General features: G+C 42.7%; 2 protein-coding genes across 4 annotated transcripts in view; one reads left to right on the top strand and one right to left on the bottom strand.

The window, feature by feature from the left end:
- Nucleotides 1-2,700: 2,700 nt before the first annotated feature.
- Nucleotides 2,701-16,783, bottom strand: psmd7 (proteasome 26S subunit, non-ATPase 7). The gene is made up of 7 exons (XM_055648962.1): nucleotides 16,593-16,783; nucleotides 7,516-7,607; nucleotides 6,827-6,946; nucleotides 6,108-6,190; nucleotides 4,579-4,659; nucleotides 3,920-4,011; nucleotides 2,701-3,330 (listed from the first exon to the last, which is right to left on the bottom strand). Exons 1-7 carry the CDS (start codon nucleotides 16,664-16,666, stop codon nucleotides 2,904-2,906), a joined length of 969 nt encoding a protein of 322 aa, XP_055504937.1. The 5' UTR covers nucleotides 16,667-16,783; the 3' UTR covers nucleotides 2,701-2,903.
- dhx38 (DEAH (Asp-Glu-Ala-His) box polypeptide 38) overlaps nucleotides 16,761-22,426 on the top strand; it is a 90,532-nt gene continuing 84,866 nt past the window's right edge. Inside the window, exon 1 of one of the 3 annotated variants that reach the window (XM_055648959.1) lies at nucleotides 16,761-16,895. The gene's annotated coding sequence lies outside the window, so the exon portion shown is untranslated. The other 2 variants (XM_055648961.1, XM_055648960.1) reach the window with 2 other exon arrangements.

The raw sequence follows: 22,426 nt of genomic DNA, 5'->3' as shown, positions 1-22,426 counted from the left end.
CAGTCTTGTGCACTAGATCAATGACAGTTAAATGTAATGTAGAACGAGCTAAAGACCCTGAGTTCATCAGTGCTTCCGTCCTGTGCATTAGTCCGGGTTGAGTATAAAGTAAACTGTCAAATTGAGCCAAAATTTGTGTGCATTTTTAATTTTATTAATTTACTAAACCTACCACAAGAACACAAACAATAGGAGCAGGAGTATGGCATCAGGTCCTCCAAACCTATCCCAACATTTAATAAGACCATGGTTGATCTGTGCTGGGCTCAACTTCTCTTCTGCGCCATTCATCCACACCACTCTATTCCTCATTCTGTCAATTATTTATCCACCCCCACTTTACATACTTAGAATGATCTTACTTTGACTACTTGCAAAGAAATCCATACTTAAATCCAGAGATTTGCCACCATCTGAGAGAAGACATTTTTACATAACCCAGTGTTAAACAACCACCCTTATTTTGAAGGTATGACCCCTTATGCGAGAGTCTCCCACTAGTGAAAACATCCCGAATTCTGCCTTGTTAAGCACCAACCTTTGCTTACACCATAGACAAGACTCAAAATGCTGGAGCAACTGAATGGGTCAGGCAGCATCTCTGGAGTGTCTTTTGGTTGGACAACTCCCTCCTCCCAGGAATTAAGCTGGTAAATCTTTTGTACTGCCTCCAGTCTTTATATCTTTGGTGTAGGCAACGAAAAATATGCAGCACTTCAGGCGAGGCCTCACCAACATCATGTGCATTTGCAACAAAACCTCCCTGTTTTTTCACTCCAGCTCCATTACAATGAAGACCAAATTGTTGTTTGCCTTCTTAACTAATTGTTGGACCCGCCTGATAGTTTTTTTGAGATTCGTGACAGGAATACCTAAATCCCTCCATACTTGTCTGAAGAAGGGTCCCAACCCAAAACATCACCCATCCTTTTTCTCCAGAGATGCTGGCTGACCCGCTGAGTTACTCCAGCATTTTGTGTCTGCCTCCATACTTCACTCTCGCATTTAGGAAATAATCTGCTTTTTGAATTCTCTAACCAAAGTGCATGCCTTTACTCTTTCACACGTTAAATTCCCTTTGCCCACTAAATCTATCCATATTCTGTTGCAGGTTCACAGTATCCTCATCAGAACATTCCTTTCCACCTATTTTCATATCAGCAGCGAATTTGGAAGCCTTACATACTGTTCCTTCCTGTCCCGGTCATTAATGTAGTGAACAGTTGCGGGCTCAGGATTGATCCCTGTGGTATTCCGCAGGTTACCTTCGTCCAGTCTGAAAAGGCCCCATTTATTTCAACTATTTACTATCCATTCCAATGCAGTTCCCTCGATACCATGGGGTTTCAATTTATGCATCAGCCATGTGGCACTTGTCAAATGGTTTTTGGAAATCTGAATACACTCCATCTATAGGCAGCCAGCTATCAACTCTCCCTGCAATATTTTCAAATTGCAGTTATATACAACATGGAAGGGGAACCTGCCTATCCAGCCTCTCATTACAACTCAAACCCTGTAGACCCAGAAAATTTCACGTCAGTTGTTGTTCACCGTTTAACAACGGCCTTTCAATAGCAGGGTGACGAGACTGTGCACAGTACTCAAATGTAGCCATAACATGATGTCCGGACTCATACCCTGACCAATGAAGGTAAATGTGCCAAATGCCTTCTTCACCACCTGTGTCCACGTCCATGCAATTATACACCTGTAACCCTAGATTTCTGTGTACAACACTCCCTTAGGGCCCTACTATTTACATCCATGTCTCCCAAAACCTTGCACATATTTGAATTAAACTTCATCTGCTATTCCCCAAACCATTAGCCTAGTTGATCAAGATCTCATTTTAATTGTAATTTGTTCACTGTCCATTATACCTGAAGGGTCTCGACCCGAAACATCACATATTCCTTTTCTCCAGAGATGCTGCCTGACCCGCTGAGTTACTTCAGCATTTTTTGTCTATCTTCTGTGTAAACCAGCATCTGCAGTTCCTTCATATGTATACCACCAATTTTCGTGTCATACAAAAAACTTACTACTCACGCCATCTACATTAGCATTCAAATCGTTGATCTAAATAATGAACAGAAAACTTGTTGATTATTTGAATCTGAAAAACAACTTTCTACCATCACCTTGCGTCTTACCTTCAAGCCACTTTTATTTCCAATCAGGCCAGCTCACCCTGGATCACATGTGATCTAACCTTCCAGACCAGTGTGCTTTGTCAAAGGCTTCGCTAAAGTCCATGCACAACATCTAGTGCACTGCCCTTATCAATCTTCTTGGTCACCTTTTCAAAAAATCCAATCAACTTCAAGAGATACAATTTCCCACACAAAACCATGCTAGCTATCCCTAATCAGCCCTTGACTTTCCAAATGAATGTCTATCCTATCTCTCAGCATACACTCCAATAACTTAACCACTGATTCAAGGCTCATCCAACTGTGGTTCCCAGATTTTTTCCTTACAGTCTTTCTTAAATGTAGGTACAACATTCTCTACTCTACCATCTTCTGGCACCTCACCTATGGCAATGGATTTAAGGGCAAATACATTTTCGCTGATTCACAATTGCTAAGTCATACATAGCACACATTTGTTTTAGGTTAGATACATATGAAGAATTGGACATTAATTCTTCTTAGTACCACAAGGCAAACAGAAATGAAAAGACCTAGAATAACATTATTAGTAAAGTAATATTTATAATGTTTCAAGATTTTAAACATGTACATTGTACAGATACAGAAAACTGCCCCATGCAAACACATCAATGGCTGGATATTTTGGCCCTTTTATTGCAGAAGACCGAAATAATAACATTCCCCCTCGATACCAAGTATTGCTGAAGTTCTGTTTTTCTTTTTAAAAAAAATGCACGGCACAATTTATTTTTTGTCTTTCTTTTCTTCCTTCTTTGATTCGCTTTTCTCTTTATCATCTTTCTTTTCTTTCTTCCCCTCTTCCTTTTCTTGCCCTTCCTTCTTTTCTGCATCTCGGTTGGCAATTTTATTGTTGATTAAGTTGTGTAGAGCAACCACTGATCGAATAAGTGATGCAAGATATACCACCAACATCTGGTCATTTGTCTTCAGGTAAAAAGCTTTCACAAACTCTTGCAGGTTGACATCGGGTAGAAGATTGAAGACATCCTGCAGCTGGTAGATAATTTGATGGTTGATGGGCAATTTTCCTGTGGCCACTTTCTCCAAGTAATTCCTTATCTCTAAAATCTTTGAGTTCAGCCCTTTGAGGCCATGCACTTGGTTTGTGATTCGCTGTGACAGTGTTCCCACTGTAGTATCTTTAATATCTCTGTAATGGTAACACAAGCAAAGAAAAACAACTTTATTCTCATGTAATATTTTTTAAGCATGATATAACAGTGGCCAAATTTTATTCCATAAAAATACAGCTGCATTGAACCTATTATGAAATTGTTCTTGACTGACAGAGTATTAAACATAGAGTCATAGAGTGATAGTGTGGAAACAGGCCCTTTGGCCCAACTTGCCCATAATGCCCAACATGTCCCAGCTACAATAGTCCCACCTGCCCGTGTTAGGTCCATATCCCTCCATCGTCTGCAAAACACTGCAATTCCATCTCTGGCGGGAATTAACAAAATCAAAATATATCATGGTACTATTCGGTCAATCAATAAAACATCAAATTATACCCCAAAACGTTACCAGCAGTCTCAAGTTGCACATTTATTTACATTCCACGAACACCAGGTAGCATTTGCCATCCATTGGGAAGTCAAAGTAAAACTAGGCAAAATTAATTCTTTAGCTACCATCATCACAAGCCAAATGGTCTTCGGTCTCACTGTTGTACAAAAGGAAACAAGCCCATGATTTTGCCCAAGAGCAAGGATTTTGGGGAAAGATTGACAATTTACCGTAACAAATGCTCCACTCCAACTTCTTCAGCCTCTTCTGCTCCTATTTCACTAGTTACGTGTTCAAATGTTTTGGATGTTGGAGTTCCATCCTGAAGAGAGATCACACAATAAATAGTGAATTTAACAGTCATTTATCAGTTCTCTTTTGCAGTCACATTGGATCTGGTAAATTGAACTGTTACTTTCTTTCTTATTTTTTTTTGAGCGTGAGAAATTCCATGTCCCGCCAGCCTTTTTTCAAAATTTAGCAACTCAAAAGGGAGGTGCGTCTTCATTGCCAGGAAGTGAGATAATTAGAAACAGGATTAGGGTTGATACCTTCGTCTTAATGCTATATCTCTCCTCTCCCACCTTCCCCAGGTCCCTTGATGCCCTTTGTGTTTAAAAATCAACTAGTTCTAAAATATATTAACTGATTTGGCCTCCACTTCCTTCTCAGATAAGAATTCCACAAGTTCATTGTTCTCCACATTAAGTTCAAGTTTATTTGCCACTGGAAATTGAATAAATTTTGATATCAATTAGGAACATTTTTCAAATCTATTTCAGCAGTTTAGATCCCAAATTTCAGTTGGATTCACCTTCCAAAGAAACTTGCAACAAAATGATTCACAATATTTAAAGGGTTTCTATAGAAGCCATAAAGCATCACTTACATCATGAACTTCCTCCACTGAAATGTAAGCTTCTGTCGGTAGTCCCAGATCTTTAGGCTTCACATCAATGATGACTAAAACCTAAAAAACAGAATTTACAGCTTCAATCTTGAGGGTGTATATTATTTATATTTCAGTAAATTCAACAATAACATTTTTTTATTTTAATATTAATAAGCATTCATGTTGGACATTATTAAAATCATAAAGTCAATTGGCCATCTATGATGATGTTTCATATTCTTCACAAGTGTTGCAAATGAATCTCAAAACAGAAATTTAGGGAACTGTCTCTAGCATTCCTTTTCCACAAACAAAGTGCTGGAGGAACTCAGTTGGCCAGGCAACATCTGTGGAGGGAAATGGACAGACAACCGTCCAGGTTGGGACCCTTTTTCAGACTGATCAATCCTCCAGCACTTTATTTTTTGTTTAAGGTTCTAGTATCTGCAGTCTCTTGTCTGTCCTAACTACTTGCAGTATAAAACTTCAATGAAACATTTTGATACCTAATCTTTTCATTTTTGTTTCCACCTTGCCTACTTATTGTAGCACAAGAGGTCATTTAGTGAAGACCCAGGCTCACTACAGAATAACAATTCCATCAGTCACATTTGCATTGTAGCCCTATTATTCTCTTTCATGATCCCATCAACTCCCCTTTGATTCCTTTGCCATTTATCTATACTAAGAGTAAATTACAGTAGGCAGTGAACCTACCAGCAAATTGTTGGGATGTGGGTTGAAATCTAAAACTCAGGTGAAAGCCCATGTGGTCACAAGTAGAATGTACAAACACTACACAAACAGCAACTGAAGTGAGGATGGAACCAGGCCCCTGGACTAACAGTGTGCCATTGCACTGCATGTTATTTGTCCCAGTCAGGTTATTACTCCATTTTAATCTCAAACCCATTTAAATCAAAGTGGCTGCCACAGGTTCACTTTGATCCACACGTTATCCGGTATGCTATTCAATTCTTGTATTTAAAGAATGCAAATGCTTGATAATCTTAAATAATTAAAATAACAATTAATCCTTAAATACACAAGATATTAATCTCATTCCAAATTGTTTACCTGACCCAACACACAAACAGATAGACAATGACCGTACAGAAAACGCTGGTGAAATGCTGCATAGCAAACATTTTTTTTTGTTGAACTGAAATGTCATAGAAATACATACAGGCATGCACACTTCCATTTACACAGTGGGTTTGAGCAAGTCCCAGCTCTTTGATGTGAAAAATATATCACTATAAAAATATATGGATTAAAATTAAATTGTCAAACCACTGTCACCAATTAAGAGATTTCATTTTCAAAAAGAAAAGCAACACCACAAAATAACAGAATGCAATGTATTGAAAAAAACCTGTTAAATCATTTTTAAAAAGCTATATGCTATGAAACATAGAAACATATTAGATTGGCATACAAAACAAATGCTTGATATGCTTTGTCAAATAGTGCATTTTACTATTAAGTTCTTAAGTTATTTAAAAATAGAAAATCTAAAACCTTACGGAATTAGGACAGTATCGTTTCATAAGTTCATTGATGGCAATGTCGTTTTTGTGCAACTTGGGTCCAGTGTGGTACCATCCAACTGACATTAGACAGTTCCCTTTAGCAAAGCATAACATTGCCACATATTCCTTACAGGTGCACAACCTTTTATCCGGACAGGAACCCGAAAAGCTCCGAAAACCCAACATTTTTTTCCGGATGTCGTCTGCGCACCAAAGCTCGCGTTAGATAAACACCCATTAAAATGCAAGTCAATAAATGTTAAGACAATAGCTAATGCACTCATTGCATTGATTAAACAGCATTGGGAATGAGAAAACATTAACATAATCTCTCTTTTAAAAAACAGGAAACATGACTGATGTCAATTAAACAACAAGATTTAAGAATATTTCATATAATTTTAATAGATTTTTCTAAGAAAAGTAAATGCAGATTTTAAGTAGAAGATTTCTGCCAATTTTGATAGCATACCTGATCTCTGCAACATTAGACAGTTCATTTTCTTTGTCAAAGCATAACATTTGCCACATATTCCTATACTATTTACCCCAAAGGGAAACATTTTCACAGGATTTACCTAATGAAAGTGCCTCACAAGAGAGGAGAAAGCGACAAACTTGATTTCAGGGAAAGCCTTTCTGGTATTTGTGCATTACAAAATGATATGCAAAGTTACTCTTCTGGAATATTGTTTTAATGTAAACTATAAAACTAAAGGGATTTAATTCAGGAATCTTACCATTCACTTTTTTAAACATCCCATACATGTTCTCCAAATAATCATGATCCAGGAACCACACTGAATCATCTTTCTCATCTTCATCGAATGGGACTAAAATGGAAATAAAGAAATGTTCAAAAATGAAGAGCTTCTGAAATACATAAAAACTAAAAGATAACCTCTAACTGTCATATCTGTCATATAATTTGTGGATTTCCTTCTTTGTGCAAGTTGCAAAGATAACCATTTACTCTCATAACACAACAACTCGCAAAAATGTAACGAATTTCAAAATATGCATTATTGCTTATTATTTAACTGGCCAATTGTATAATAATCCAAAAACAAATATAAAACAATGATTTTTTCTTTAAAAAAAATAAATTAATGATTACTAGTTACTAAACGATACTAGTACTAAACAATACAAGCAGCTTACTTACAGGTACATTATATGCCATCTGTTTATCAACATTGAGATTAATTTTGTCTTTATAGTATGAAATAGAAAAATTCATTTCTGCAGTTAAGGAACTATGCTACCGACACCAACACTCAAGTCGAGCAATATTTACTTACTCCCAAGTGGGGTGTAACAAATCAATGTTGCAAGGAATTTACTTCAAATAATGAATGATTGGTGATCTGTAACAATTCTACTCACAAATGTTAATTCTTACCTGCAAAACTGTTGGAAACATCAAGTATTTTTTTGTGCCAAGAACCCAGCAACACTCCAACCACTCGTTTTTGATTTCCAACTTTTCCTATTCTAAATATTAAAATAAATTATAAATTATTCTTCATAATAATGCCACTAATAAACTAAAAACTCTAATACCATGTCTTAAAAATTCCAGGTCAAAGCAAAATTTGACACATCGATCAGCGTGGAAGTCCTGATGATGTAGACATTTTGTCTGGATTAAAGTGGGTGCCACAAATTGCCGGAAAATCCGTGGAGCTTTATTCCTTTTAACTTCTCACTTATTTATCTATTTTGTTAACCTTAACTACAGCATGTTCTTGACCAAACTGTTCAATGTAGTGTTGAAGTTTAATTTATTTAATTCCGGATGTCTGGTCTACATTCAAAATTAATTCTGTAATTATTTCCAGTTGTCCATCATGAGTGGGATAGGTACATGTTATATGTACAGTCACAAAATAGAAATGGGACAGGACAGGAGTCCAGATCAAGAAGGCAGGAGGAGATTTGAGCTACAGTGCCCTCCATAATGTTTGGGTCAAAGACCCATCATTTATTTATTTGCCTCTGTACTCCACAATTTGAGATTTGTAATAGAAAAAAATCACGTGGTTAAAGTGCACAATCAGATTTTAATAAAGGCCATTTTTATACATTTTGGTTTCACCATGTAGAAATTACAGCAGTGTTTATACATAGACTCCCTATTTTAAGTCAAGTCATGTTTATTCGTCACATACACATACGAGATGCGCAGTGAAATGAAAAATGGCAATGCTCGTGGACTTTGTGCAAAAAACAAACAAACAAACTACAAACAGAATGGAACAGAATCACATATTCTTTTACATATTGTGGGCGGAAGGAAAAAGGGAAAAAAACAGCAATTTTAAAAAAAAGCAGGAGAGTGGTACAGTAAAGTTAGTCCCTGGTGAGATAGGAGTTTACAGTCCTAAAGGCCTCTGGGAAGAAACTTCTTCTCAACCTCTCCGTTCTCACAGCTTGGCAACGGAGGCGTTTGCCTGACCGTAGCAGCCGGAACAGTCCGTTGCAGGGGTGGAAGGGGTCTCCCATGATCTTATTGGCTCTGGAGTTGCACCTCCTGATGTATAGTTCCTGCAGAGGGGCGAGTGAAGTTCCCATAGTGCGTTCGGCCGAACGCACTACTCTCTGCAGAGCCTTCTTGTCCTGGGCAGAGCAATTCCCAAACCAGATTGTAATATTTCCGGACAAGATGCTTTCCACAGCCGCTGAGTAGAAGCACTGGAGGATCCTCGGAGACACTCTGAATTTCCTCAATTGCCTGAGGTGGTAAAGGCGCTGCCTTGCCTTACTCACGAGTGCTGCGGCGTGTGATGTCCATGTCATATCCTCAGAGATGTGGACTCCCAGGTATTTAAAACAGCTCACCCTATCCACAGTATCCCCATTTATCCTCAATGGTGTGTACGTCCTCGGATGATGTGCCCTCCTAAAGTCCACGATCAGCTCCTTAGTTTTTTTGATGTTCAAGAGGAGGCTGTTGTCCTGACACCAGAGTGCCAGATCAGCCACCTCCTCCTGGTAGGCCTTCTCATCGTTGTCTGAGATCAGGCCCACCACCACAGTGTCATCAGCAAACTTGATTATTGAGTTGGAGCTTAACCTAGCCACACAGTCATGTGTGTACAGGGAGTACAATAGGGGGCTGAGGACGCAACCCTGGGGCGATCCTGTGCTCAGGGTGAGGGACTTCGATGTATTCCCTCCCATCTTGACTACCTGGGGCCTGGCGGTGAGAAAGTCCAGGGCCCAGGCACACAGGGGGGTGTTGAGCCCTAATTCCAGTAGCTTCTCGGCCAGTCTGGTAGGGACTATCGTGTTGAAGGCTTAACTGTAGTCTATGAACAGCATCCTCCCTTCTGGTTGTCAAGATGAGAGAGAGCGGCGTGCAAAACCTGGGAGACCGCATCGTCCGTGGGTCTGTTCGGACGGTATGCGAATTGTAATGGATCCATGTTGCGAGGGAGGAAGGTGTAGATGTGTTTTTTCTCCAGCCGCTCAAAGCATTTCATGACTACCGAGGTGAGGGCCACCGGAGGGTAGTCATTCAGACAGGCTGGGGAGGCATTTTTTGGTACCGGTACAATGATGGATTTTTTGAAGCAGGCAAGGACCACGGACTTGTCCAGGAAGAGGTTGAATATTGTAGTGAGCACCGGAGCTAGCTGCGTAGCACAGGACTTGAGTACTCGGCCCGAGATGCCATCGGGGCCTGCAGCTTTCCTCGTGTTCACACGTGTCAGAGCCCTCCTCACATTGTGCTCGGACAGCGAGAATGTGTGCACATTCCTCCCTTCAGCTTCGTTAGCCAGCCCGCTGGCGGTATTGTCGATAGTCGGCAGACCTGGGGTGGTGTTGCCCATCTCAAAACTAGCATAAAAGGAGTTCAGGTCATCAACTAGGGAGGTGCCGGCACTTGCGGATGAGGGTGGGGTGCTCCGGTAGTTGGTTACAGTCCGTAGCCCCTGCCACAGGCGTCTGGTGTCCTGCTGCTCCATCTGTGACTCCATCTTGTCCCTGTACCTCCTTTTTGCGTCCTTCACCACCCTTCGTAGTCGGTAGGACTCTACCTTGTAGACGTCCATGTTTCATGATGCCAGGCCCGAGTTGTAGGCAGCGGTGCGAGCATTCAAGGCAACACGAACGGACCTGTCTACCCAGGGTTTTTGATTCGGAAAGGTGCTTACCCTTACCATGGGGACGATCTTGTCCATGACTGCTTCCGCGAACTCACTGACGTCATTGGAATTTGTTTGGAACATATTCCAGTCGCTCAGTGCATCTTGCAGCATGGCCTCTGACTGGTTGGACCACCACTTTACGTCCCTCATCTCTACCGCTTCCCGAACTATCCTCTGTTTATACTCCGGCAGCAGGAAAATGGCAGCGTCGTCAGATTTTCCTACGGGAGGGAGTGAAACGGCCTTGTAGCCCTTCTGGAACGGCGTATAGCAGTGGTCCAATGTTCTCTCCCCCCTGGTTGCACACGTGATGTGTTGGTAGAAGTTCGGCATGACCTTCTTGACATTTGACTTATTAAAATCTCCAGCCACCACCATAGCCGCATCCGGGTACTTGTTTTGATGTCGACAGAGCACATCGTGTAGGGCCGATAGTGCCACGCGGTGTCCGCCTGCGGTGGAATGTAGACGGCTGTGACGATCACTGAGCCGAACTCCCGGGGAAGGTAGAATGGGCGACATTAAATTGTCAGGTGCTCCAGGTCCAGCGAGCAGGAACGTGAAAGCATCTTGATATTTCCAGGGTTGCACCAGTTGTTATTTGTCATGAAGCAGACTCCTCCACCCTTGGATTTCCCAGGTGCTTCTGTTCTGTCAGCACGATGGCCAGTGAAGGACTCGGTTGGGCAGATTACCTGATCAGGAATCAGTGAGGTCAGCCATGTTTCAGTCAGGCAGAGGATGTTGCAGTCCCTTATGTCCCACTGGAATCTGATCCTCGCCCTGAGATCATCCAGCTTGTTTTCCAGGGACAGGACATTCACCAGAAGAATGCTGGGCAGAGGGGGACGAAAGGCTCTCAGCCTATAACGAATCCCTCCCCCCCGTTTACCTCAATGTTTTCTCCAGGTTTTCCTTGTAGCTGCGCTCCCTTTGTTGCTGCAGTAGCTTCTGTTGATCTCTGCTGGCCATGCTGGATCAGTAAGTACAGCATTTAAAAAGTCTCCGTTTGCCCTAGAGTTTAGATTTAAAAGGGTTTCCCTGCCATACTTCGTTAGTACAGGTGCACAACCTTTTATCCGGAGTTCCGGAAACCGAAAAGCTCCGAAAACCGGACATTTTTTCCAGGATGTCGTCTGCACATCAAAGCTCGCTTTTAGCGCCAAACTTGACCCGAAACGACCCACGTTCAACCCAGGTCTGTACTACTGTAGCGGCTGCCTCCTCCCCGGAGACCGGGGAGACACTTAAACATCTGTAAATCATTGCTTAAATGTTAGTCAGTTAGTATGGAGGGCTTTTATGTGAAGGGGGGGGGTGAAGGGGGAAACTTTAATTCTTAGTCCCCTACCTGGTCGGAGAGGCGGGGAGCGGGCAATGCCTTTCTGGGTCGCCATGCAGTAAGCTCCGGAGCGCTGTGGCCGCCGACTCCCAACATCGCGGAGCTGGGACTGCGGGCGTCCGGCGCCGGTTGTAGCTCCGACCTCGGCAACTCTACCCCTGGCTGCGCGGCGCTCCAAATCCAGAACGGCCCGCGACCGGACGCCCGCAGCCCCAGCTCCGCGATGTTGTGTGTCGGCGGCCACTGCGCTCCGGAGCTTACCGCACGGCGACCCAGTAAGGCATTGCCCGCTCCCCGCTGGTATCCCAGCGCTGCGACGCCGCCGACTCCCAACATCGCGGAGCTGGAGCTGCGGGTGTCCGGCTGCGGGCGGCGCTGGATTTGGAGCGCCGCGCAACCAGGGGTAGAGTTGCCGGGGTCGGAGCTCCAACCGGCGCCGCCCGCGGCCGGACGCCCGCAGCCCCCAGCTCCGTGATGTTGGGAGTCGGCGGCCACAGTGCTCCGGAGCTTACTGCACGGAGTCCCGGTAAGGCATTGCCCGCTCCCCGCCTCTCCGACCAGGTAGGGGACTAAGAATTAAAGTTTCCCCCTTCACCCCCCCACCACATAAAATCCCTCCAAACTAACTGACTAACATTTAAGCAATGATTTACAATGATTCCCCGGTCTCTGGGGAGGAGGCAGCCGCTCCAGATTTTTTAAGCCGCCCGCGCTACCTACCTAATCTACGCTAAAAATCTTCCATTCGGAAATCCGAAAAATTCCGAAATCCGAGAAGTTTCTGGTCCCAAGGCTTTCAGATAAAAGGCTGTGCACCTGTACTAGGGAGTTAGAACTTAGAAATAAGTTAAAAAGGAACATGAAAGTTAAAAACACACACAATTTTCACGGAGCTGCCACAACGGCGACTGGACAGTCTTCTTCGTCAGGGCACCATAATGTTTGGGACACAGCACTGTCATGGAAATGAAAGTAGTCATGTTTAATATTTTGTTGCATATCCTTTGCATGCAATGATTGCTTGAAGCCTGCGATTCATGGACATTGCCAGTTGCTGGGTGTCTTCTCTGGTGATGCTCTGCCAGGCCTGTTTTGCAGCCATATTTAGCTTATGCTTGTTTTGGGGGCTCGTCCCCTTCAGTTTTCTCTTCAGCCTATAAAAGACATGCTCAATTTGGTTCAGATCGGGTGATTGACTTGGCCACTCAAGAATTGACCCTTTTTTAGCTTTGAAAAACTCCTTTGTTGCTTTAGCAGTATGTTTGGGATCATTGTCTTGCTGTAGATTGAACTGCTGGCCAATGAGTTTTGAGGCATTTGTTTGAATGAGCAGATAGGATGTGTCTATACACTTCAGAATTCACTATGCTACTAACATCAGCAGTTGTATCAAGCAATGAAGATAAGTGAGCCAGTACCTTCAGCAGCCATACATACCCAGGACAAAACACCCTCACCACCGTGTTTCACAGATGAGGTGGTATGCTTTGGATCTTGGGCAGTTCCTTCTCTCTTCCATACTTTGCTCTTGCCATCACTCTGATATGTTAATCTTCCTCTCATCTGTCCACAAGACCTTTTTTTCAGAACTGTGGTTGCCATTTTAAGTATTTCTTGGCAAACTGTAATCTGGTTATCCTATTTTTGCAGCTAACCAGTGGTTTGCATCTTGCAGTGTAATCTCTGTATTTCTGTTCATGAAGTCCTCTGCGGACTGTGGTCATTGACAAATCCCCACCTGATTCCTGAAGAGTGTTTCTGCTCTGTTGGACAGGTGTTTGGGGATTTCTTCAGAATTCTTCTGTCATCAACTGTGGAGGTCTTCCTTGGTCTGCCTGTCCCTTTACGATTAATAACTTACCAGCGCTCTTTCTTCTTAATGATATTCAAAACGGTTGATTTTGGTAAGTCTAAGGTTTGGCTGATGTCTCTAAGTTTTATTCTTGCTTTCCAGTCTCATAATGGCTTCTTTGACTCATTGGCACAAATTTGATCCTCAAGTTGATAAACAGCAATGCAAGTGTCCAAAGGTGATGGAAAGACTGGAGGAAAGACTAGGCGCTGAGAGCTCTCTTATACCTGCATTAAGGAGGCAATTAAACACACCTGAACAATTACAAACGCCTGTGAAGCCATGTGTCCCATACATTATGGTGCCCTGAAATGGGGGTCCATGTATTAGCACAGCTGTAATTTCTACATGGTGAAACCAAAATCTGATAATGTGCACTTTAACCACATGTGATTTTTTTCTATTACAAATCTCAAATTATGGAGTACAGAGGCAAATAAATAAATGATGGGTCTTTGTCCCAAACATTATGGAGGGCCCTGTGAATCATTCACTAGTACTAATGATGCCTGAAAAGACTTCTCCATACAACAGGTAGTGGAAATGTGGAGCTACATCGACCCAACATTTGAAATGTTTTATATTAGGTTAAAAAAAGGTTTGATCAAGATAATCAATATAACTGAATGCTGGAGAGGCTGAATCACAGTTTTGCTCACTGAACTGGTCAAAGAGGAAATAAAGACACATAGTACTGGAGTGATTCAAAGGTGGTCAGGCAGCATCTCTGGAGGATGTAGAAAGGCAAAGTTTCAGGTTGGGACACTTCCTCCGACTGATTGTAGGGAGGAGGAAGCTGGAGGTGGGAGAAAGCCAGGAAAGTGATAGGTGGAAGGTACACAAAATTGCTGGAGAAACTCAGCGGGTGCAGCAGCATCTATGAAGCGAAGGAAATAGGCGACGTTTCGGGCCAAAACCCTTCTTCAGACTGAAGATAGGTGGATACAGGCAAGGGACGTTTTAATTGGCAGATGGGTGGACAAAGGCTCGGGATTAAACAAAGACAAAAGGCTAAAAAAAGTGTGAAATTTGAAGCAGAAGCAAGGAGTAAACCTGGAAGGGACAGAGGTAAGCTTACGACCTACGAGCATTGAATTATCTAATTTTAGGTAGTAACCAACAACTGTGCTCGACCTTGATGTGTACTCATTTCAACTATCCTGCCATTCTTTCCCCTCCCCCGCTGCCCCATTCCACCTATAGGGTGATTTCACCAAAGGTCAAATGAGCGTAGATCCCCCCTCACGTGACCGAAAATTCTGACTGGAGGACATCTCTCAGTTTGGTACATGTAAGTGAATGGGGAAACACGCACTTTCCCACCCGTTAAAAACATGGAAAACGGCCGATTTTTGAGCTGAAATTTTCTGTGCTAGTCGGGGTGACCCTGAAGCACAGCGACCTAAATTTTCAGGCAAAACAAAAGATAGAAAGTGAGGTAATTACAAGAGGGAACTGAAGGTAGAAAGCCGCGGAAATGAACAGCTGACAATTGCCGTGGTGATTTTAAGATCCAAAATATCGGGAATTATCGCATTTGCTCGCTGAATTTCATCAAAACTAAGGCATTATTAACTTACTTTTGATGAAATTCAGCGAGCAAATGCGATAATTCCCGATATTTTGGATCTTAAAATCACCACGGCAATTGTCAGCTGTTCATTTCCGCGGCTTTCTACCTTCAGTTCCCTCTTGTAATTACCTCACTTTCTATATTTTGTTTTGCCTGAAAACTTAGGTCGCTGTGCTTCAGGGTCACCCCGACTAGCACAGAAAATTTCAGCTCAAAAATCGGCCGTTTTCCATGTTTTTAACGGGTGGGAAAGTGCGTGTTTCCCCATTCACTTACATGTACCAAACTGAGAGATGTCCTCCAGTCAGAATTTTCGGTCACGTGAGGGGGGATCTACGCTCATTTGACCTTTGGTGAAATCACCCTATATCCCATTCATCTGGCTTCACATTTCAGACTTTCAAAATAGAATTCCTTGAGGATGCAAATGGCAGGCTGGGTAAAAGGAAACCTGCAGACATTTGAATTTCCAGATGATATTTAATAAGTTGATACACAGATACAATACATATTAGCAAGGAGAGAAGATTGGCTAATCACACAATATTGGTGAGACCACGTTTGCATTGTGACAGAAAGTTTTGGTCTTAGTTCAGAGCAGATCTATGTGCATTGGAGACTGTTACAACAAAGGTTTACTAAGCTGTTCCGGGGAATTAAATGATAATATTGAATGATGGTACAGGTTTCTGTATGACCAATTCCTGGTCTTTCTTTCACTCAGTGACAATCCTCATCCCCATTATTATTTGAGTGCATGGACTTCATTTTTGGCTCTTACTGAAAAGATGCAACAATACACTATTTAATGTGTAATCTGATATCTTGGAGGAAATATACAAAAAGTTTATATTTCCATAAGAAAACAATGGATGCCTAAGGTTTCCTTTCCAAACAGGGGAGAAACGCCACTTTATCAATATATAATCACCCATGAAACAGAATGAGGTTTTACTCATGGCTTCCAAATATAAATTCAGACGATTTTGGAGGATACCAGAGATGTGAAATAATTTTAGACAAATGTCAACTGTTATGATCAGCACTTCGAATTTTCCATTCTGCAGGGAGGTATCAATTTCAGTGAGTGGTTTTGAAATAAAGTGTGTTTTAGACATAAACAAGATATACGCAAACTCTACTGTGCAGATCCATATTTTGAAATTAAAAAATAGAATTTACAATATTTGATGAGGAAATCAATGCTATTTTCTCGATAACACTTCAACGATTGGATTGTGTTATTTTCTTGCTAAGAATCAAATGACTGGATCATGGATCAGGCTGGGCATAAAGGATTTTGGTTACATTGCACTCAAAATGTGAAATCTAACTGGTGGTGTAAGATTCAATGGTTGCATGATAACAAGAGTCGCGTTTAAAATGGAAAACAATCGTTGTGGGTGTAAACTGCACGTTGGGATTAGGAATGAGCACTGGGAGAAGAAGGGCTGTCAATGTGACTCAGCAGGGTAAGGCCGGGCCTGAACCAACCCTGAGTGCAACTAAAGTGTCCCCAGCAGCCGGCCCCAGACGCGGCTCGCCGCCGCCTCCTCACCTGTTGAAATGATCCACGACGCTCAGCAGCACTAACGGGTGAACGACCACCTTCTCCACCACAGAATCGGGCATTGTGTGCGATCGGGTCGAGAATGAATCGCGGCCGCGGACAGGAGAGAGAGAGAGGGAGAGAGAGAGACTCACTCACCGGAAGCGGTCCGGGAGCCGGGGCCTGACTTCCGGCCGTGCCCCGGCAACCATCGCGGCCCGCGGTGAGGTCGGCGGGGCGGGAGCGCGCGCCATGGCCGCCGTGTTGTCGCTCGATGTGGCGCTGCTCGACTCAAACAACATGTGAAGCCGTGTGAGTGGAATCACAAACTTCCCGCTGCGCTGTCTCAGATAACAGTGGAACTTGGGCGGTTTGCTTGAGTGTCGTGGCTCCCTGTCAAGTGTTTGGTCTTTTTAATTCATTAGGCCAGCGTCTCCTTTTCCATCCCCCCAGTGAAGGGCCCTCGTGAACCGTCGTGTCCTGGTGAGGTTACACCTGCAATACCGTTAAGGAGTTCCAGGATTTACACCCAGTGATAACGAAGGAATCGAGTCACAATCATGTGTTTAAGAAGGAACTGTGCAGATGCTGGAAAATCGAAGGTACACAAAAATGCTGGAGAAACTCAACGGGTGCAGCAGCATCTATGGAGCGAAGGAAATGGGCAACGTTTCGGGACGAAACGTTGCCCATTTCCTTCGCTCCATAGATGCTGCTGCACCCGCCGAGTCACAATCATGTATGACTAGGTGGGAATGTGCCAGGAACACATGCCCTCTGACCCGCTGAGTAACTCCAGCTTCTTGTGTCCATCTTCGGTTTAAACCAGCATCTGCAGTTCCTTCCTACACTTGAGTTTCTTTACCGTGTTGGTGCTGGACTACATAGGTTTGGGTTGTCAGAGTAGCCTAGGTGAGTAACCGTGGTGCATTGGTCCAGTGGATTAAGGGAAATACTTCCACCTGGATGGTTGTGAGTGATTTTAGAGTTGCATTCATCTAGACAAGTGGAGAGTATGTCTCCACACTTGTGCCTCGTGTATGTCAAATTCAGTTTCTGTAGGAAACCCAACTTCGGATTTGAGATATTTAAGAAAGAACTGCAGGTGCTGGAAAAATCGAAGGTAGACCAAAAAGCTGGAGAAACTCAGCGGGTGAGGCAGCATCTATGAGGCGAAGGAATAGGCAATGTTTTGGGTTGAGGAAGAAGGGTCTTGACCTGAAATGTCACCTATTCCTTCACTCCACAGATGCTGCCTCACCCGCTGAGTTTCTCCAACTTTTTTGTCTACCTTCTGATCTATCGTAGCTCAAGTGTTTTTAATGTGGCTGGGAGAGTTAAGAGGCTCTGTATCTTTTGTTTGTTAAATGAGTTGGTGCTGGTGCAACTGAGCCAAATGTGATGATTGTCTTTGTTGTTCTCCACTTAAAGTATTTTATTTATCCATGCTACTTTCAATATTTCTTCTGTGTTGTAATGTGCCAGAGTATCAGTTATGGGAGAAGGTAATAACTAGGTGTGTTGGAAGGAACTGCAGGTAATAGCTAGGAAAATATTACCTTTTCTGGTTTATCTAATGTTTTGGGAGTTAAAGGGGCCTGGAGTCCTTCCTGTCTATGTGATTTTTGTCAACTTTTCTAATGGATCTGCCCTGCTGGGACAAAATGTACCCAAGCATGAGACTGGCATGTTATCTAATGAGTTACGATTTTGTGAGGATGACTATATCACGCTGTTGCTTGATTAGTTTGTGAGACAGTTATCTAATTTAGATATTGGTCTCCAGATGTTTATGAGGAGGACTGTGCAAGGTTGACTAGGCTGGGAAAATGTTGTAATGTTGGGTGTGAGAGCATTAGAAACATAGAAAATAGATGCAGGAGGAGGCCATTTGGTCCTTCGCGCCAGCACCGCCATTCATTGTGATCATGGCTGATCGTCCCCAATCAGTAACCCGTGCATGCCTTCTCCCCATAGCCCTTGATTGCAACAGCCCCTAGAGTATATAACTCTCTTAAACCCATCCAGTGATTTGACCTGTTGCAGGGAATTACACAAATTCACAACTCTCTGGGTGAAAACGTTTTTTCTCACCTCAGTCCTAAATGGCCTCCCCTTCATTCTAAGACTGTGGCCCCTGGTTCTGGACTCGCCCAACATTGGGAACAATTTTCCTGCATCTAGCCTGTCCTTTTATAATTTTATATGTTTCTATAAGATTCCCCCTCATCCTTCTAAACTCCAGTGAATACTGTAAATACTCCAGATGTGGTCTTATCAGATCCCTATACAACTGCAGAAGAACCTCTCTACTCCTGTACTGAAATCCTCTTGATATGAAGGACAACATTCCATTAGCTTTCTTCACTGCTTGCTGTACCTGCACGCCAACTTTCAGTGACCGGTGTACAAGGACACCCAGGTCTCGCTGTACCTCCTCCTAACCTAACCCCATTGAGATCAATAATCTGTCCCCTTGTTTTTGCCACCAAAGTGGATAACCTCACATTTATCTATAGTACTGCATCTGCCATGCATCTGCCCACTCACTCAAACTGTCCAGTTCACCCTACAACCTCCGAACATCCTCTTCGCAGTTCACACTGCCACCCAGCTTTGTGTCATTCGCAAACTTGCTAGTGTTGCTCCTAATTTCCTCTTCCAAATCATTAATATATATGGTAAACAGTTGCGGCCCCAACACCGAGCCTTGCGGCAATCCACTCGCCACTGCCTGCCATTCTGAAAAGGACCCGTTCACTCCTACTCTTTGCCTCCTGTCTGCCAACCAATTTTCTATCCATGTCAACACCCTACCCCCAATACCATGTGCTCTAATTTTAGTCACCAGTCTCCCGTGCGGGACCTTATCAAAGGCTTTCTGAAAGCCTAGATACACTACATCCACTGGCTCCCCTTCATCCATTTTACTTGTCACATCCTCAAAAAAGTCCAGAAAATTAGTCGAGCATGATTTTCCTTTTATAAATCCATGCTGACTTGGACTAATCCTTTTACTGCTATCCAAATGCCCCATTATTTACCTCTTTAATAATTGACTCCAGCATCTTTCCCACCACCAAAGTCAGGCTAACTGGTCTGTAATTCCCCGTATTCTTTATCGCTCCATTCTTGAAAAGTGGGATAACATTAGCTATCCTCCAATCCACAGGAACTGATCCTGAATCTATTGAACATTGGAAAATGATCACCAATGCATCCACTGTTTCTAGTGCCACCTCCCTGAGGACCCTGGGGTGCAGATCATCAGGCACAGGGGGATTTATCATCCTTCAGTCCCATTAGCCTACCCAATACTATTTCTTGCCTAAGGAACATTTCCTTCACTTCCTCTACCCTCTCAGATCCTCTGTCATCCAGTACTTCTGGGAGATTGTTTGTGCCTTCCTTAGTGAAGACAGATCCGAAGTACCTGTTCAACTTTTCCATTTCCTTGTTCCCCATAATAATTTCACCCGAGTCTGCCTTCAACGGACCCACATTTGACTTTGCTATTCTTTCTCACTTAACATACCTAAATAAGCTTTTAATGTCATCCTTTACATTCCTGGCCAGTTTTCCCATGTACTTTATCTTTTCAGCCTGTATTGCCTGTTTTGTTTTCTTCTGTTGTCCTCTGAAAGTTTCCCAATCTTCTGTCTTCCGGCTACTCTTTGCTGTGTTATTCATCTCTTCTTTTAGTTTTATTCTATCCCTAACTTCTCTTGTCAGCCACAGTTGCCTCCTACTCCCCTTAGAACCTTTCTTCCTTTTTGGAATGAAATGATCCTGCGTCTTCCGGATTATGCCCAGAAATGCCTGTCATTGCTGTTCCACCGTCATTCCAGCTAGGATACCTTTCCAGTCTACCTTGGCCAGCTCCTGCCTTTGTTCAACTGCATCACTGACACTTCCGATTTAACCTTCTCCTTCTCAAATTGCAGATTAAAACTAATCATATTATGATCACTCTTATCATTTCTGGTTCATTGGACAACACTCAATCCAGAATTGCCTTTTCTCTGGTCGGCTCCATTACAAGCTGCTCTAAGAATCTTTTGGGAAGAGCATGAGCTAGGGAGGCCTGATGAGCTTGTGGGACGTACAGTAGAGAGTGGATCAAAACGCATGGGTCTACAGCTGAAGAATTGCATGGCAAGACATAGAAGGATATGGATCTAAAGTGGGTCAAAGGGATTAACATAGATGGGCAAAAAGGCTGTCATTGAAGTGATATTCTGAGGGCCCGTTTCTGTGCTGTTCACTTCTTTGGCTTCATGATAACTGCATGTTACACGTCTGCCCTGGTTGCTCTGAATCTTCCCGTTCTAACAACCTAACAGAGAAATTTACTTGAAATATATAAATTTCTTCTGACCCTTGCTATCAAGGTTTAACTAAAGTGGTTTAACTACCTATATTACATTTTTAGTTATCTGGTTATTATTATTGAATCTCATTGGTTAAAACAGGTCATCTGAAAAACAATTTGAAAACCACTACTCCCAGCAATACAAATAAAATGAATAACAATAGTACTAGATCATCAGCAAAGCTCGGCAAATATATCTGTTCTCAAACTCCCTGGAACACTAACTACTTTTGTCTTTTGCTGCATTCTCTTGACAATTATTTCTTTACTCGAGTGGGACTGAAAATGTTCTGTTTCTATTTGGTTTAAATCGCCCTTGGTCAGCAGAATGGGAATTTGCATGATAATTCACAATTTGGTGTCCACACCTTATTTGATTGTTTCTGCTCTTTCAATGTTACATTTGCAACTGTTTTGGAAGTTAAAACATTATAGCACAGGGACAGGTTCTTTGGCCTACAATATCTGTATGAACATGATGTTAATTTAAACTGCACATCTGCCTGCACTTGTTCTTTATACTTCCATCCCCTGCCTAAATGTCTCTTAAATGTTGCTGTTGTATCTGTTTAGTTTAGAGATATAGTTTGGAAACAGCCCCATGGCCCACTGTACCTGCTGACCAGTGGTCACCTCTACACTGGGGACAATTTACAGAAGCTAATTAACCTACAAACCTGCACTTGTTTGGAATGTGGGAAGAAACCGGACAGAGCATCTGGAAAATCATACGCCGTCACAGGGAGACTGTACAAATTCCATACAGACAGCCCCCGTAGTTAGGATTGAAACTGGGTCTCTGGCTCTGTAAGGCAGCAGCATACAGCTGTGCCACTGTGCTGCCCCTGATCTGCTTCCACCACATTATCTGGCAGCACATTTTTGGCACCTACCATTCTTGGTGTTTAAAATAAAATCTTACCTTGTGAACCTCCTTTAAACTTTCTCCCTACCATCTTAAAGCTTTGTCCTCCAGTATTCAACATTTCCAATCTGGGAAAACGACACTGACCATCTACCGTGTCTATGCCACTCATAAGTGGGAAATGCCATGGCAAGTTCACAAGAACATTGGAAGTGGCAGAGGAGACCACTCGTCCCCTTGAGCCAACAAAATAGTGGCTGGCATTAATACCCCAATCTGATCTCCCCTCTTGTTGGCAAGTCAAATATCTGTCAGTCGCCTCCTTAGTATATCAGGATGATGCTCAACATGTGCAGATATATCCTTTCTGTGATGTGATTACCATAATTGTACACATTGCTAGTGTCATTTCAATAGATTTTTACATATCGCTTGACTTCTACTGTTGCATTCTACACGTGCAAAGAAATACCTGTTATGGTAGAATAGTTGAAACAGATTTAACAATTTAATTTATCTGAAATGACTTTTGAGGGTCATAACTTGTTACCGAGTATGAATTACCTTATACATTAATGTTTTGTATTATAAAGCCTGTCTAGTTTA

This window comes from Leucoraja erinacea, chromosome 17, assembly GCF_028641065.1.
Source record: "Leucoraja erinacea ecotype New England chromosome 17, Leri_hhj_1, whole genome shotgun sequence".
Classification (NCBI taxonomy): Eukaryota; Metazoa; Chordata; class Chondrichthyes; order Rajiformes; family Rajidae; genus Leucoraja; species Leucoraja erinaceus.
This window is presented reverse-complemented; position numbering and strand designations above follow the sequence as displayed.